The 16,253-nt window shown below is 48.5% G+C and overlaps 2 protein-coding genes across 8 annotated transcripts in view; one reads left to right on the plus strand and one right to left on the minus strand.

Moving 5' to 3' along the window:
• Positions 1–16,253, minus strand: part of Dock1 (dedicator of cytokinesis 1) — a 561,057-nt gene that overhangs the window by 305,206 nt on the left and 239,598 nt on the right. The gene's annotated exons all lie outside the window — the stretch shown is intronic.
• Insyn2a (inhibitory synaptic factor 2A) overlaps positions 1–16,253 on the plus strand; it is a 56,475-nt gene that overhangs the window by 31,338 nt on the left and 8,884 nt on the right. Inside the window, exons 3-4 of one of the 5 annotated variants that reach the window (XM_045145331.1) lie at positions 8,128–8,199; positions 13,858–13,981. The exons of 1 other annotated variant lie outside the window; for it this stretch is intronic. In XM_045145331.1, coding sequence (XP_045001266.1) covers positions 8,128–8,199; positions 13,858–13,894 — 109 coding nt within the window. In that variant the 3' untranslated portion in view covers positions 13,895–13,981. Of the gene's footprint in view, positions 1–3,297; positions 6,393–8,127; positions 8,200–13,857; positions 13,982–16,253 lie in introns of those variants that run through there. 3 more of the 5 variants (XM_004659253.2, XM_045145340.1, XM_045145317.1) reach the window with 3 other exon arrangements.

The raw sequence follows: 16,253 nt of genomic DNA on the forward strand, positions 1-16,253 counted from the left end.
AGAGCTTCTCCCACACACAGGCAGATGAAGAGGGGAATCCCACGGTTAGTGACACTGGCCTTGCTGCCTTGCTGCCAAGCATCCATCATCCAGTGGCCAAGAAGCAGGAAGATGGAGAAAGCAGAGCCACAGAGCAGCTTAACAGTGGTACCAACATCATACACACACACGTTCAGTTCAGTTCAGTGGTTGTATGAGGGTAACTCCAATAGAGAAACTGTTACAACTTTTTCAGGGTACCAAGCAGAAAACATGAAGTTCCTTTTCCAGAGTTCTTCAGCAGTCAGGTAGGACTAGCTAATTTGCACTGGAGCCCATGCAGAGATCTGCTAAGGCAAAGTCATGCTGGGGGTAATTTTGCTGTCCATGTACGTGGCCCATGCGTCCAGAGCCCTTGCTTGCCACCTCGTCTGTGCCCTCCATGCCGGGAGGCAGTGGGACTAACAGGGATGGCAGCACCTCGTTGATACCGAATGCGTGGTGTTCTGGCACCGGGAGAATGTGGAGTGGGGGGATGGGAACAGGGCAAAGGCATGAGAGAAGCAGGTAGCAGGGAGCTGCAGAGTTCAGAGAACGCACCAGCTGGGTGACCAAAGAGGTGTCGACACCTACGCCACTCAGGCAACCCCAAGGCAGGGAAAAGGGGGTGCCTCCAACAGCTTAGCCCAAATCAGAAGTGACCATGACTTTGTGGGTTGCAAAGCACAGTCTTGGTTTTCACCCTGAACAGTCTCTGTCTGGAGAACCTGGGCCACCAAGGGACACAGGGCTGCTCTGCTGGGCTCAGAAAGTCGGCCCCGGGGCTAAGAGACAGCTGCCAGGGAAAGCGGGACTAGGATAGGCTACAAAATGGGTGGGTGGTGCGGGGGGCTCACTTGCCTTTGGCTCACCAATTGGTGATTTTGAAGTTGGTCAGGATACCAACTCATTCTGTTTAAGATGCTAAAATAGGCTATTCCCCCAAATCCTGGCATAGAATTGCTCAAATGCTTACAACAGATGTAACTGAGTTTCCACAGATATATTCGGAAAGTCTAAATTCACTTTAGCAACGGAAGAGCTGATAGATAAACTAGGTACACTTCCAAGACATGATCTGGCAAATTCCTCATGAGGTTATAGATGCAGAAACAAACTGGGTTTACTTCTGAGGGATCCTTTAGGACCTACAAGGGTCCCTGCAACAGCTGACTTTCACTACCTTTGAAATTTAATTTCCCTCTACAATAGCAGAAGTATCATTGCATGCTTCTAATTAATGTCACTTTGAGACTATTAAGTAGAAAAGCCCCTTAAGATGCTGACACAAATAATGGCTTAGTTATCAAGAAGGGACAGCTGGACAAGAATGTATAAGAACAAGAAAAAAATATTTTTTGGCAGCAGGTGTGACAGTTCAAAGAAAAAGAACAACAGTGAAAGATAATATAAAATTATTACCAGGAAAAGAGACATTGCCTTCTTCATTTCTACAATAACCACCATCCCTCACTGAGGGCCATACCTACAGCAGTAGGACTCAGCCTCTGAATTAAGTGAATGTGACAATTTCAACACTCTGCCTAACCATAACTTTGAACACCATATTTAATAGGTTCATACCATGACGCTAGCAATATCCAAAATGCTTTTATTGCCTTTGTACATGAAACTGTGAACTTGTTGAACATTCTGAATGTATCATTTGAAAGTAGCGAACAAGGCACACTGTCACCTGTTGTCCCTTGTGCAGAGCTTTTAGGGAGGATGGTAGTCCAGCACACTGGTGACAGTGAGAAAAAGATCTCCTAGAGGTCTGTAGCAGAACCAGACTTAAATGAATGTCCCAGGCTGCCATCCAGGGAGGTGACAAGACATTCAACTGAGAATTTAAAATCTTTCATTTGTCCTTAGTTTTCTCTTCCATTCCTTTCCTTCACCTTACCTCCTTTCCTTACTCCTTTTTCCTTTATCTAATTCCCTTTCTTTCTTTCCTCCTCACTCACTAACTGCCTGCCTTTATCCCTCCCTTCTTCCTTTCCCCTTCCCTCTCATCCTCCCTTTCCATTCCCTTCCTTTCTTTCCCCCTTTTTCCTTTTCTGTGCTTACATTGCCAAATGGTTTTAAACTTCTACCCTAGACCAGTCCTCTCATTTTACCCTTCCAAGTAGCTGGAATCACAGGAGGATGCCACCATGACTGGGCAGAATTGAAGATCTTACAATAAGTCTGAGGATGGTGCTCAGTGGGAGAGCACCTGCCAAGCATGTGCAAGTCTAGGCTGGATCTTCAGCATTGTAATAAAAACATTACATAGCAACAGGGAACAGGCATCTCTGGCTCTAACATCAGCCCCTTCAAGTCAATCTCACAGCCCAATCCAAGCAGTCACCAGGAGATAATGAAAAATTAACTTCCGCTTCCCAAACTCCTTGAGATACCAAGAGCTGTGTTGGGCTACGCATAACACCACGGTGATCGACTCTCTTTTTCTGATTCTGGGACTTTCCCTAAACTGTGCAGGGCCAGGCCCCACCTGATCTTGCTGGTTTAGACTGGCTGATTGAGCTTCTCTGGTCTTTCAAAGCCTGTGACACGCTGGGCACCTTGGGCAGGTGGCTAGAAGACAGCCCTTGGTGACCTCCTCTGCCATTTCTTAAGCTCCTTCCTACTAGCTTTCTCCTCGGCCTTCATGACAAGCAGAAGCTTCTCCCGTGAGCTCTCCATGAGATCGCTGTCTCCCAGGACAAGGCCACCATGTGGCTCCAGCTAAGGTGGGGCAGCTTTGCTATGGCAAGGGTCAAAACTGCCGCTGCAGCTCAGCCCTACCTCCCACGCTGTTTCCTTAAAACCCTGCTCCTCTGAACAAAACCTGGAGACCTGCATGCAGATGGTCCACAGTCTGCTGCAATGAATATACACCGTATGTATGTTTGTTTGTGTGCAGACAAAAATACAATTGTATGTTCGGGGGAGGAGGGTTGGTACTGACATTTGAAGAATCAGAGCAGACCACTTCAAAAGCAGGAGGCAGCTAGAGATGCAGGTGAGCAGTGTGCTGAGTCAAATTTGGGAAGCACAGGCCACGGCAGGGAGGTAGACCCGAGGTTCTGTAGAGATGGGGAAACTGTAAGGATCTCGAGAGACGATCAGCTCCCTTGGAAGTAGAATGAACCCTACAGCTGACCCCAGCAAACACATTCTGTAATGAGCTTTTCCAAACCCCTTCGGTGCCAGCAGAGCTTCAGAGCTCAGGAGCCCAGGCTGTGCATAACACTGGAGTTTATAAATCTTGTCTCGTATCCTTTACCTTTCCAGAAAGCCCGCTCCAACAAAGAGCTATTCTGGGGCTTCTGCTGAGGAGAGGGGAGTGTTGGGTGCTGATCTGGACCCTGCAGTAGAGCACTGTGGGACGATGGGAGGCCAGAGGGACCACAGAAGACTGGCACCAACGCAAGTGCTGGGCGCTGTCCCTGGTCCTGAACACAGTCTTCTCTTCCAATTGCCATGGTTAGGACAGAAGACCTTCGGGGTACTGAGGGCCACGTTGCCCTCCTTGTCAATAAAGCCCAGGGGGTTCATAGTGCCAGAAAAGTGATTCACAATTTATCCCCCAGTCCTGTTCAGCACTCACTTGTAATTCTCTATGACATCCCCATGTTATTCTGAGCTTCAATATAAAATCACAGAGCCTGACTGTAAAATCTGAGTAAATTAATATTAACTGAACAGGTTCAAAGGTACCAGGGATCGTATCAGGAAGAAGCAGGCTTGGGTCTGTCAAGTTAAGAAGGGAGTCAGCTTATAAAGTAGTGACTTCTAAGATCAAAGTAATAAGTCACCCGATCAACGTGATCCTGTGTTGTAGCTTCTAGGTCAGCAACATAAACTCATGCCTATCTAATCTAGTAAATCAGAGACTTCACCTGCTGCCCCGATGAGTTATGCCCAGCAGTGTGGTCAATTGGAGTTTGTCTGTCCAGCTGGGTGACGTTTTGGACTGCTCTTCCACGTACCAATGGCAGAATGGAAAGAAAATCATTCCATGTATCGGTTTAATGAAAATGCTTCCACATTGACAAGGAAAGGGGGATGTTCACAGGACAGCCGTCTGCTCCCAGTCTCACAGCCGAGCTTATCTGTTTGTCTATATCTGGAGGACATACCCTTTCAAGTGCTGAAGCCCAACTATTAATGTGACCGCCGAGTGCTCACTGAAGCCAACGCCCGCAGCTTGGAAGCTCCCCGGGCAATTAGCTGAGCTATTAGAGCAGTGAGCACAGCAGATTCCAGAATTTTAAGTCCTGCATTGAGAACACCCCTGTGCTTGATGAAATTGTAGCAGACACTGATTGACAGTAACTGCTGGTAGAAGCCTTAGAGTAAGTCACACAGCACAGGTCAACGTGTTAAATTTCACAAGTTAATCCCTCGTTGACTTGTCTGGACTCCAAAAGTCAATCCTTTAAAAAATGACAACAAAAAGGGTCTTAACTAAAACGTATGCCAAGTCCCAAAAACACATCTCAGAAAGAGAAAGCTGAAAAAACAAAAACCACTGACAAAATAATACAACTGGCCATTAAGTTTTCTGAGCGCTGCAGAGTGATCAGACGTGCCCCTGCGCAGAGCACGCGAAGGCAGCCCCAGCCTCTGCCCGCCAGGCATCACCCAAGTGTGCGCTTTTTTCTTCCCTTGTACCTTTCCTTTCCTCTCCCTCCTGCAGACGGGTGTGTGCGTGCCACAGCACACGTGTGGAGTCAGAGGACGGATCTCAGTCTTTACCTTCCACCTTGTTGGAGGCGCGGTCTCTTGTTCACCACCGCATTGACCAGACTAAGTATCCCACAGGTGTCTGAGCTCTGCTCTCCATCTCCCATCTTCACACGGGTCATGTTGGGATTATAGAAGGCCATGCGAATGTGGGTTCTGGGGATCCAGGCATGGGAACTCACGTGTGCACACAGCCAGCACGTATATCCCGGCCCAGCTCACAAGCCCACTCCTTTTCTTCAGTCCCACGTAAGCGTTGCCATCACTCCCATCGTAGGGTTTTAAAGCATCAAAGCCTGTTTGTCACACTCGACCTCATCACAAGATGAATACCTGCGTTTTTATTAACACTGTGATCTTAGTACATATACCATCTCCTTAAAGGTCCAGCCAGAGTCACCTCTGCACCATTCCCACTCTGTCTTTGGAGAAGTATCAAAATGTTCAAACCATTCATCAGCCCATCATGAACTTGTATGGTCACCACCTGCCTTTCCCCTCGGCTGTCCACTTCATGAGGACAGCATGTATCATGTGACAGTCACGTCGATGTGCTCAGTGCCCAGGCTGATGGCAGACACCTAGATGACATTTCACCACCACTTGCTAACACAGTGATGGGACAATGTGCACATTTTATAGAGTGTTTAGGACAGACTTCTTAGGATGGGCTTCAGCAAGATGATTTCTGACTGGGGTATTCATTCTGCTGTTTGGGAAGAGTGTTCCCTTCTGACTCTACAGAGCCTGAAGGCTTCGTCCTAGCTTTGCCAGATGTAGACAGTCCCCAGATGCCAGCCTCATATCATGACAAACAGTAGCAAGACACAAGCCAGGCAACCCTGAGCACCAGAAGCCTGGGGTCTGAGACAATGAGATTTCGAAGCTGAGGGTCACTCTGTCTGCTCTGGAAAACAGGAAGGAGTCAGTCACTGGAAGGCTCCAGGCCCTCCTCCACATAAGGCCCTTGGAAACTGAGGTGGTTGAGCAAAGAAGGAGCATGACGTTGGTGAGGTATGACAGGTCTTCCTGACGTGTAGGGCAGGAAAGTTATGAGCCTGGACTGTGCCTCCGGGTAGCAGTTAAAGAGACACTGGGCCTTCTTTGCTTAGGCACCTGGAGTTTGGAGGTGCCATATGCACCAGGGCATGCCAGTGCCTTGTGTCCACCCTCCAGGGCAGCAGCACCTCATGGGCAACTCAGTCCAATAGGATGAGGGCAGGTCCATTTGGAAATCACTGCTAGGATTTGGCCTCAGGCACCACACTTCCTTCCCTGCACAAAATGGCCATGGCCAGGAACAGGCCAAGCCCAAGAGGCAAAGTAGACAGAGAAGAGAACTGTGCATATCCCGGACACAGGAGATGGGGAGAGGCTGGAGGAATTCCGGGCCAAATCCGGGCAAGGTGAAAGTCCAGGAGACATGCACCTTTGGGCTTTGTGTGAAAAGGGCTGAGAAGGGCACATTGCCACGTGTGGGGAAGAACAAAGGGAGAGTGTGGGACACAGGTGGCAAGGCAAAATGTGGGCACAGAAAGGTCCCCAATATGGGGATGTGATAACAGAAAAGAGACAACAACACAAAGCAGGGACGAAGGTGTCGGGCATGTTGGCGCATGCCTTTAATCCCAGCACTCACTTGGGAGGCAGAGGCAGGGGGATTGCCGTGAGTTCGAGGCCACGCTACAAAATGAATTCCAGGTCAGACTTGGCTAGAATGAGACCTTACCTCAAAAAGGAAAAACAAAAAAAAGGAAAAAGAAAAAACACAAAGGCAACACTTTGGGGCAGAATATGGTCATTTGATGAACAAATAAACTGTGCAAACTCAAAGGTCATGTCCAAGTTTACTGAAACCCACAGAGACAATCTCAGCATTGAAAAGTCAATCCTTTTTCCAAATGTTTATGTAACACAAAAATATGAGGAAGGAAATAAACGTTTTTAATTTAAAACCCATGATGCGTACATGCTCAGTGTACACAGGAAAGGTGAGACAGACACACACCGCCGTCTCTGTTGACCAAAGGCCTCCGTGCACACTGTCACCTTGCTGAGTGACTGTGTCCATGTAAACATGCCCGCAGAGTGGTTAGAGGCCAATCCAGATGGAAGATTTTCTCCTGCCAGAAACCTAGCAGTTTATCCTGTGTGACCCTGAGTACAGGATAATATTAAGATGAAGCATGCCTGTGCAGGGAGAACAGAGAAGGGCCCCAAGAGAGAGCAGGACAGGCACACAGCAGCCCCTCCAAGGACCAGGGGAGACCAATCTCCCTCGCCAAAACACACGACGCTGCAAACAGACCCTAAGGGTGGCGCTGGTGAGTTGGCTCGGCTGGTGAAGGGTTTGTCTCAAAAGCGGGAGGACCCGAGCTCAGTCCTTAGAGCCCACTCAGCGGGAGGGCTAGACTGGTGAGGCTCAGGCCAGTGACAGGCCCCATCTCAAAGGAGGAGGAGGACAGTGTTTGTGAGGAAAGACACCGAAATCGTCCTCTGGCCTCCACTCGCGTGCACCTTCGCACACATTTAAACCCACGTGCACTCACTAACACCTTACACATTTATACTCTAAAGTTAATTTTCCTTAGCAGGAGAAAGCAATGCTGCATAGACAGACAGGCACACACACACCTGCACATGCCAAAAACCTGTGTGTCCTCCTAGCGGCAACAGAACTCATAGTTCGGTCACCCAAGGCCATTACTCAGCACAGAGCCTAGCCAGAGACAGTGCATCAGAAATCCGACCATGATAGCCATACTGTCAGAGGTGTGCGCCTGTTTTCACCACAGAAAAAGCCACAAAGTACAAGTCTGGGATTTGCAGGCCAGCGGGCAAAATTCAGGGCATCGTGTATGTATTTGTATGAGAGTATCATACATTTAATGTCGAGATGAAGCAATTTTGGGGACGGAGATAATTCACAGGTGCACAAGAAGTAGTCTTTGGATTCTTTGGAGCGCGCTGGGGACCGGGAAGGGGCCGGGGCACGTGTCCCACGGGCGGGTGGCACACCAGCCGCTGCGAGGGACACCGGGCAGGAGTTGCATCTAACTGCTTGGCATCTCCGCAAAGTTTCTTTAAAATGCCGTGGACATACCGCTGCAGTGGGACACCCTAAACTCCCTGTGTGCCCAACGCCATCAGATTACACACGGCACCCACTTGCAGATGCTCACAAATTAACTTTAAACCTTCTTAGCTGTAGATGTGCTGGTGGGGTAAAATAAAGACAGAGAGAAAGGGGCAGAACAGGGAACACACAGGACTCAAATCCCTGACCACGACGAGAGTGGCGGCGGGAAAGCATCAGCTCTGAGGCCAGCGACGCCCTGCCACCACTTGTAATGCTCTCCTGTTCTTATCTTGTAGGCTTTCATATCGGACGGGGCAAGACACAGCTAATTGTGACACATGCAGGAACAGTGCATGTATTATCTATAGGTATGTTAACGTTCTCCTCTTCCCACTTTGTTTATTCTGAGTGACACGTGATGTTTACCCACAAATGCAAGAACCACTGGGGGCCATGCTGGGGTGATTCCCTCAGACAGACATAGAGGTCCAGCCCTGCCCAGAACTCTATGGCTACCTCTGAATCTTCCCCCACCCCACTGCTGGCAGTATGCACGACTCCAGGATGAAGATCTGTATGCAAAATCACCTTGGTGGTGTCCGTCCAGAGCTGCTAGCAGTTTGATGGCTTGGAGTGGATTGCCATGAGCGCAGTACCATGTGCCTGGGCAAAGCTGTGAAATGTAAGCTTTCCGCATAGCATCGATCAAAGGCTCACATCCACTGTGTGGGCCAAGAATGCCAGGCAAGGCCCCGCTGCACATACCCTGTGTGCAGTTATTTCATGGGAACTCACAAGGAATGTGGCCCTGTCTTCCCTGTGGCAGAATCACCTCATTTGACTCCAAAGCTTCTCTTCATGTGTTCTCTCTTTTTAAAAAATATTTTATTTTTATTTATTTGAGAGAGAGAAATAGGCACGCGGGGGGGGGTAGTGGAGAGAATGGGCACGCCAGGGCCTCCAGCCACTACAAATGAACTCCAGATACATGTGCCCCCTTGTGCATCTGGCTTATGTGGGTCCTGGAGAATGTAACCTGGGTCCTTTGGCTTTGCAGGTAAATCCCTTAACCACTAAGCCATTTCTCCAGCCCCTTCTCTTTTACTTTGAACTTTGATTATATGATTGACATTCATAAGAATAGGCACAAAACTTTCAACAGGCAAAAGCTGCTATATTGCGATTTTGATGACAATTTAAGACATAGCCCAAACCTTGACGGGATTGCTCTTTGTTTTTCCTATGTCTTTCTTTGGAAATGTACCTTTACAAGATGTGAAAACAGTGAAAGATGTTAAGGCTGAGGCAGGATGCCTAGGGGGACCCACGTCTTAGGCTTAGAATGGTGCTGGCAAGACTCAAATCAGTACAGCCGACCCGTAGCGGAGCTCCCATTCTGTTCTCCACATGGCTGGACTAATTCTTTTTTTTTGTTGTTTGTTTGTTTGGTTTTTTTGTTTGTTTTTGTTTTTTTGAGGTAGGGTTTCACTCTAGCTGAGGCTGACCTGGAATTCACTATGTAGTCTCAGGGTGGCCTTGAACTGACGGCAATCCACCTACCTCTGTCTCCCAAGTGCTGGGATTAAAGGCATGTGCCATCACGCCCAGATGGCTGGACTAATTCTCACTTCCACCACTGGTGTTCCCTCCTCTCACATCCTGGCCATCATCTGCTATCCACTGTCTTCAGATAATTCATGCTTTGTAGGGTGAGGTGGTATCTTACTGAGCTTGTATTTGCATTTCCTGATGGGTAGTGAGTGTATTTGTCTTCCTTGTACCTGTTAGTAATGTGTCTATCTTCTTTTGAGAAAAATACTATCTGTGATCTGTGAAATTACCTTAACCAGTTATAACTGAGAAGTTATATAGCAAAAAAGAAAGAAAGAAAGCTAGTTCCCTGCCCTCAAAAAGTAAAAGAGGGCTGGGGAGATGCTCAGTAGGTAAAGTGCTCACTGCACAAGCATGTGGAGTGAGTCTGGATTCCCAGCACCCACGTAAAAGCCAGGCATGGTGGTATGTACCTGTAATCCCAGGGCTGGGAGGTGGAGACAGGAGGATCCCTGGGACTTGTTGGATAGTTAGTTAAGTGTACAAGACTTACTAGGCTCCAGGCTCAGCGCAAGAGCTTTACTTTATGTGTATGTAAGGCAGAAAGCAACTGAGGAATGCCCCGACACTGCCCTCTGGCTTCCACACATACACTCAAGCACAGCTGCGCAAGTACCAACCTTCAGACATGCGCACACCACACACATGCCACACACGTGAGAAATGCAGAACGCTATCAGTCACTTTCTCTGCGTTACAAAGTCACCCCTGGTCAGAGCAGCAAAGCTCCAGGCCACAAGGTCTCATGGGACAGCGTAGACATGACTGAGACCATCTTCATTCAGGGGCCATCCCAGGCAGGGCCTGGGTTCTTCAGAGGCAGTGTGGGGTCACCTGGAGACCTTGTCTGAGAGCATGAAGAGGAGAGGTGTTCCTTACCAAGAAGGCATGACTGGAACCCAGCAGAACACGTGGCAACTTCTGAAGGGAGATGGGTACAGTAGCTGCAAAGGGCAGATAGGACGGGCATCCAGCAGCGAGCAAGCGGCTGGTAAAACCCTGCATTGCCCAGGATAGACAGCAACAAAAACGTCTTTAGGTCCGAAGGTTGAAAAGCTCATTGCCCCAGCCTGGCACCACATTAAACTTTCGTTAGAGACACAGGGTAAAGGCTGAGGAGCCCACTGCGGGTGAGGCGAGGAGCCAGAGTGCCCGAGGAGTCCTGGCGAGAGTGCCAAGTTGCGGCTTGTTCTCGGCTGTTGCCGATGGGGCAGGGAAGGGGGGGATTCAGGGAATAAAGCACTAGGCAGGGGCTCCCTTCCCAAACTCCTACAACCAGCACCCTTTCAGAGAAGCTTGCCTAGTGGGCTGTCTTCATGCAGTCATACTTTGGGTGAGGAATGTAGATGGCCAGTGAAGGAACGTGAGGAAGAGACAGACTGACCCCTCACCCGCCTGAGCCACGGAGGAAGGGAGGGAATGGTGGAGACCACCGGGCGTGTCCACAGAGTGCAGCTTTCATTACTTCAGGAGACACAGCTCGTGAGGTCTTTAATGTAATCAGACAGAAGTGGCAAAGACTTCAGAGACAGTTCACAGAAAGAGCACATTCAGCCTAAAATTCACATTTTGTAGGTGATTGAAAAAAAAAAAAGAACTTATCAGGACACTGTCCATAGTAATTGAAATAATTTAACTAAATCTAGCCCTAAATCCAGAAGTGACTTACATAGAAAGTGATATTACATATGATTTAACAGGGCCAGGCATAGTGGTACACACCTTTAATCCTAGCACTCGGGAGGTCAAGGTAGGAGGAATTCCAGCACTTGGGGAGGCAGAGGTAGAAGATTCGCTGTCAGTTCGAAGCCAGCTTGAGGCTGCATAGTGAGTTCCAGGTCAGCCTGGGGCTAGAGTGAGACACTACCTAGAAACGCGCGCGCACACACACACACACACACACACACACACACACACGATTTAACAAGTCAGGAAAGGGTAAGAATTTATCTTTTCAGGAGTTGGCCTGGGGCGGTTGCCATGTTTCATGTGCCCCGCATAATCCTAACCCATCAGTCACTGGCCTCTGGTCCAAACCCTTGAGTGTTCAGGCATCAGTGGGCAGGAGGGCAGAGGGATCACTTTTCACTGAAAGCGGGGCAGAAAAATTCCAGAAGATACATCCTGCCCCCCGAAGTCCTCATTTCACAGTCTCCAAACTAGTGTAAAACATGACCATTTCTACCAAGCTGAACATAAGCAGCTCTTCCACTCCCCCCCCCCCCAGCCTTCCTGCCATTCTGTCTTGGAAATAAAGCTTAACAGTTATTTTCATGGTGGCTAACTTAGGACAAAAGCTGAAGTCTGTAGGAATAAATGATAAAGGGGTAAAAATTCACACAGAACAGTCAACTGAACCCAGTATGTACATGATACACATGTGTTATCTTAATGTAAATCACAGAATTGAGATATTGTTTTGCTTATGTTTTAGAGTGAGGTCTAGATATTGTCCCTGAATAGACAGATGCACCCTTACTAGACTTTCAAGTTATCTTCCATGAATCACAGCTGCTCTTCTTCCTTGAAAACAAACCAGTGCTTTGTGGTGGAAGCCAACTTCAGTCATTCCGGGTCCATACTTAAGCTGCCCTTACTCTGCCCAGTTTTTCCTGCCACTGGCTTCTGCAACAGTCACGTAAACGAATCTCTTCAGTGGTGAATACGAATGACCCAGTCCGGGGGCAAGGGCAACATCTCCTGGCGGGCATGGAGCCCTGGACGAAAGGCGGGTCCCCGGCAGCCCGGGAACAGCCCGTCACTCAGGAGCAGCCGGCTCTGGGCAGTGTCGGCGGCACCTCGGAGCGTGGCGGTGGGTGAGGATGCGCAAGCCTTACCAGGTGTCTGGCATCCCACCCAAACGTCAAAGACTGGCATGCTAGGGGCACCGGCACAGTGGGCTGTCTCTATGGCGACAACCTGGGCAGTGGGTGAAAGATTATAGCTCCTGGCAGTGGGTCTAGAGATTGGCATAGGCACAGAGAAAAGGGGTCTGAAATTCAAGACCTTTCTTGGGAGTCCCTCCTGAGCATTGCTAATTCTTCTTACAGCGAAAACATTTGGGATTAAGTAAGCTACAGGAACTTTGAAATAAATAAATTTAAAATATACAACATTGCTGTGGTGGTCCCAGAGGCCATGACAACTGCCAGGGTCTCAAAACTGCAATTTGTCACACCTGCTTGCCGGCAGAGCCCTAGAGGTCAACGCATTTGACCCTGCCTGCCTTGTACTGCAACACTGGGCACCCCGTTTCCCTCTGGGAGCAGCTGGAGCGTCTGTTTCCAGTGATGCTGGGCTTGGGGAGGTGGAGTACACTCGGTTCAGGGCCCGGTGCTGCGTGCTCAAGACCCGTGTGCCTTCGCCATGGTGCTGATACCTAATTCTCTGTAAAGCAGGGTTCTGTCATGAAAATATAGAGGACTTGGGCTCAGGGATGGGGGGACTCCAAAAGGACAAAAGGTCTTGAAGCAATTTCAGGAAAACGGCTGCCAGGGAAAGGGTACAACCATGAGCCTGTCAGAGCCTGCCAGTCAGAGGTGGGTGCCAGGGAGTCGGGGCTCAGCTGCTCCCTCTTCTCTCGTGGGCGGGAATCTGTTGTCTTCTAAGTTCTGCAGAACCATGCCCAGGGAACCTTTCCAGCACCGAGTCCTGGAAGCTGGTAATTAACAGTTATAAGGAGATGGGGCTAGTAACTCATGCAGCGCACTTCCAAGTGTGGACAGTCCACAGAGAAACCTCCCTCCAAATGTTGGAAAATGAATGTTCAGATTTAGCCCACAACTGACTGCTTTGCTCACTGGTCCACTAAAATGGCAAGCACCAGAAGGGGCATTTCTTATAATTGGAAATGCTGAGATGGTTGACATAACCATACTCCCTTCCCAAGATGGCATCCCTTTGTGATCTGGACCGACTGAGCTATTCAAATTAAGGAGCGTCTCAGCATGAAAGAGGAGGAAAAGAGATTCAAGTTGGAGTTTTTTTTGTTTTGTTTTGTTTTTAAGTACAACTTTTCTGGCTTATTGTCCTCATTTCTTGTCAAAATATGCTTTAACGAGTTTAGAGACTGTTTTGAGGATAAACTGTCAATATAATCTTTGCTTGTGACCAGGTGAGATCTCTTGTATCCAGCTGATCTCAGGAACTGCTTTGTCAGATTAACCCGATGAGTCCTCACCTGTGACTGGGCTTTTGTGAGGAACTCCTTCCAGCCACCTTTGGTGAAGGTGACCATTGGCAGATCCGGCCCTTCCCTCTTTGGAAATGGTTAATTCGTAATACCACAGGGAGATGGGCTGAATTCTAATTTGTATGTTTCTATGAAAATAATAGTATGCCTGCCTCAATTCAAAGGATGAAGCAGATAGTAATAATGCTGACTCGGTTAATTAGAGAGTATTTTGTTTTTTCAGGACGGAAACTGTTCTTGGGAAGGGCTGGAATTCCTAATGTAGTCATAAGATCTGAGCGACGGCTGCCTCCAGGACACGTTCCACACCTGTTTCATTTCTTCAGCACACAAGTGCCTGAGTGACACTAGTGGCCATGCCTTGGGTGGTGAGGGGCTGGGCACCACTCACTGAGGGTGTGGATGTGGGTGCCCCGACCTGCCCAGGCTTTGTCTCCACACCACAGGTAGAAGCTTGAGGTGTGCCATGCTCCCTTCATTTGATAGGAGGCAGGTGTGAAAGAGACAGGGTCACCTGGAGGGAGTCCATGGGGTTTGGGGGGAGGGGGGACTTAATGTGTTCTCTAGGTGACTCTCTGCTGGAGAATCAGGACCTGGCAGGTGCCTGGAGCATTTCCAGGGTGGCTCCAGATGAGCACTGATCCTTAGAGCAGATGGCGACATCCTAGTAGTAACGTGGAAGCCTTTACTGGTGCCCCTCAAGTCTACAGGTGCTTCCCAGGACTGTCAGGTTTTAGGCAAGAACAGGAAACCAGCCCCAGATGACCAGATGAATGAGGACCATACATGAGTGACAGATGCATTTTCTCACATCGTCCCTGCTAATTTACTGCCTAGCAGGAAGTGCCAAGACATCCACATAGACACAAGCAGAGACCTCGCTGCTTGTAAGGGTTATGCCCGAGAGCTGGGCAGGGTGGTGGCAGGCCAGCCAGGCAGCAGAAGGGAGGGCAACATGACTGATGGAGCCTCCTTGGGAAGAGAGGTGACTGCATTTGTATGCAGAGCCAGTGGCAGTGGAGCCTGTCCAAGCCACTTGGAGCAGAGGAATCTTTGCAGCCTTTGTCATCCAGTGATTATCTTAGTGGAAATGCCCTTTCCAGTCCTGTTCCAATCACTACCACTTGTGCATATTAAGTTTTTCAACTGCATGTGTTGGGGTGGGAGAAAATTTGCTTTCTAATATTTTGTGTCGAGCCCTTAGTACACTGGGTGAGTGATGGGGTAGGAGGACAGTGGCAGCAGGGAATCCCTGAACAATACATAATACATAATTCAGTCTAATGCCTGCATAAAGAATTATTTTTAAATAAAATAAAGTCAGGAGGAAAAAAAGAATGATTTTTGACAGGCCTCAAAATTATACTTGAAAATTCCCAAAGCTAATAACTCCAGTTCCTTTTCTGTTGTTAGAATTCTAAAAATATATTATTTCTTTCACCACGGTTTATAAAGACTTGCATTCTAGCCATTTTAGAAACCGTTAGCAACATCTTACGTCCTTTATGCAGATGTTGTACCATGAATGGCAGCCTTACAAGTGAAAACAGATGACACACCTCAACACCTTCTTTGTAAAGCAATGACTTACATCTTATTCAGAAGAGGACTTGCACCCATGGCCCTCACCTTGGCTTATACCTAAGGGTGAAAGTTAGGAAACTCTTCTCTGATGCCTAAAACACCATGAGGGAGCTTTTCAATTTCTTTCTTTTTATTTATTTTTTATTGTTGATGAATACGAACATATCTCTGGGGGCTAAAGACAGTATTCATTCTTGTCACAAAACCCTGAGGTCACACAAAATTTACTGGGAGGTTGCCATGACATAAGGGCACAGTGGATCCCGAGGCCATTCTGAAGCCACTTCCCTTGCCAGTCACTTTGAAAACTCCATTCCTATGGGTGCTAACCTGGAGGATTGTGGGATGGCTGATGTTTGGAGCAGTTCTGTGACCTCAAAGGGCATTGACAAATAGTTAAAGACACAGTAAAAAACAGCAAGCTCTCACTACTGACATCGGGTTAGAAGGGAGCTCCATGGCCCAGTTCCAAGGAGAGCTGTGGGCTGAGCTGGGCTCAGAGAGGAAGGCTCCTCTGCTCCTCAGCCCCAGCACTGTGGCTTCCAGCTGCTCCTCTGACAAGGGTGGGGGATTTCCTCCATATGAGAAAAGCAAGCAAGGTGAGGTCCGAGACTGTGACCACGCCCTGGTAACAGGGGCCTCGCTGCAACTGGTGCTGGCCTGGATGAATCCCAGATTCTTTGTCCTTCAGTGCATCCCAAAGATAGAAAGTGGCGTAATCTTCACTGAGGCCATGGGTAGCAGTACTTAGCTACATTTGATAAATTATTGATCCCTTCTACTTACAATGCATGATCACTGTGGCATCTAAGAAGATGGCATAAGATGGCTTACAACTCATAATAATCTTGTTAGCCATCCATTCTCATCCCTGCTGGTAAAATGGCTATGGACAGAAGTTATAAAATGACTTCAGTCGGCCCTCACTGCCCGATGGCCATGATATTCGTACACAGTGACCCATCCTTGGACTTGGGTATTCCCATGAGGCCTTGGTACCACACAGTGCAGCAGGCAAGGGAGACACTGAGAATG

The sequence above is a fragment of the Jaculus jaculus genome, chromosome 1 (genome assembly GCF_020740685.1).
Source record: "Jaculus jaculus isolate mJacJac1 chromosome 1, mJacJac1.mat.Y.cur, whole genome shotgun sequence".
Classification (NCBI taxonomy): domain Eukaryota; kingdom Metazoa; phylum Chordata; class Mammalia; order Rodentia; family Dipodidae; genus Jaculus; species Jaculus jaculus.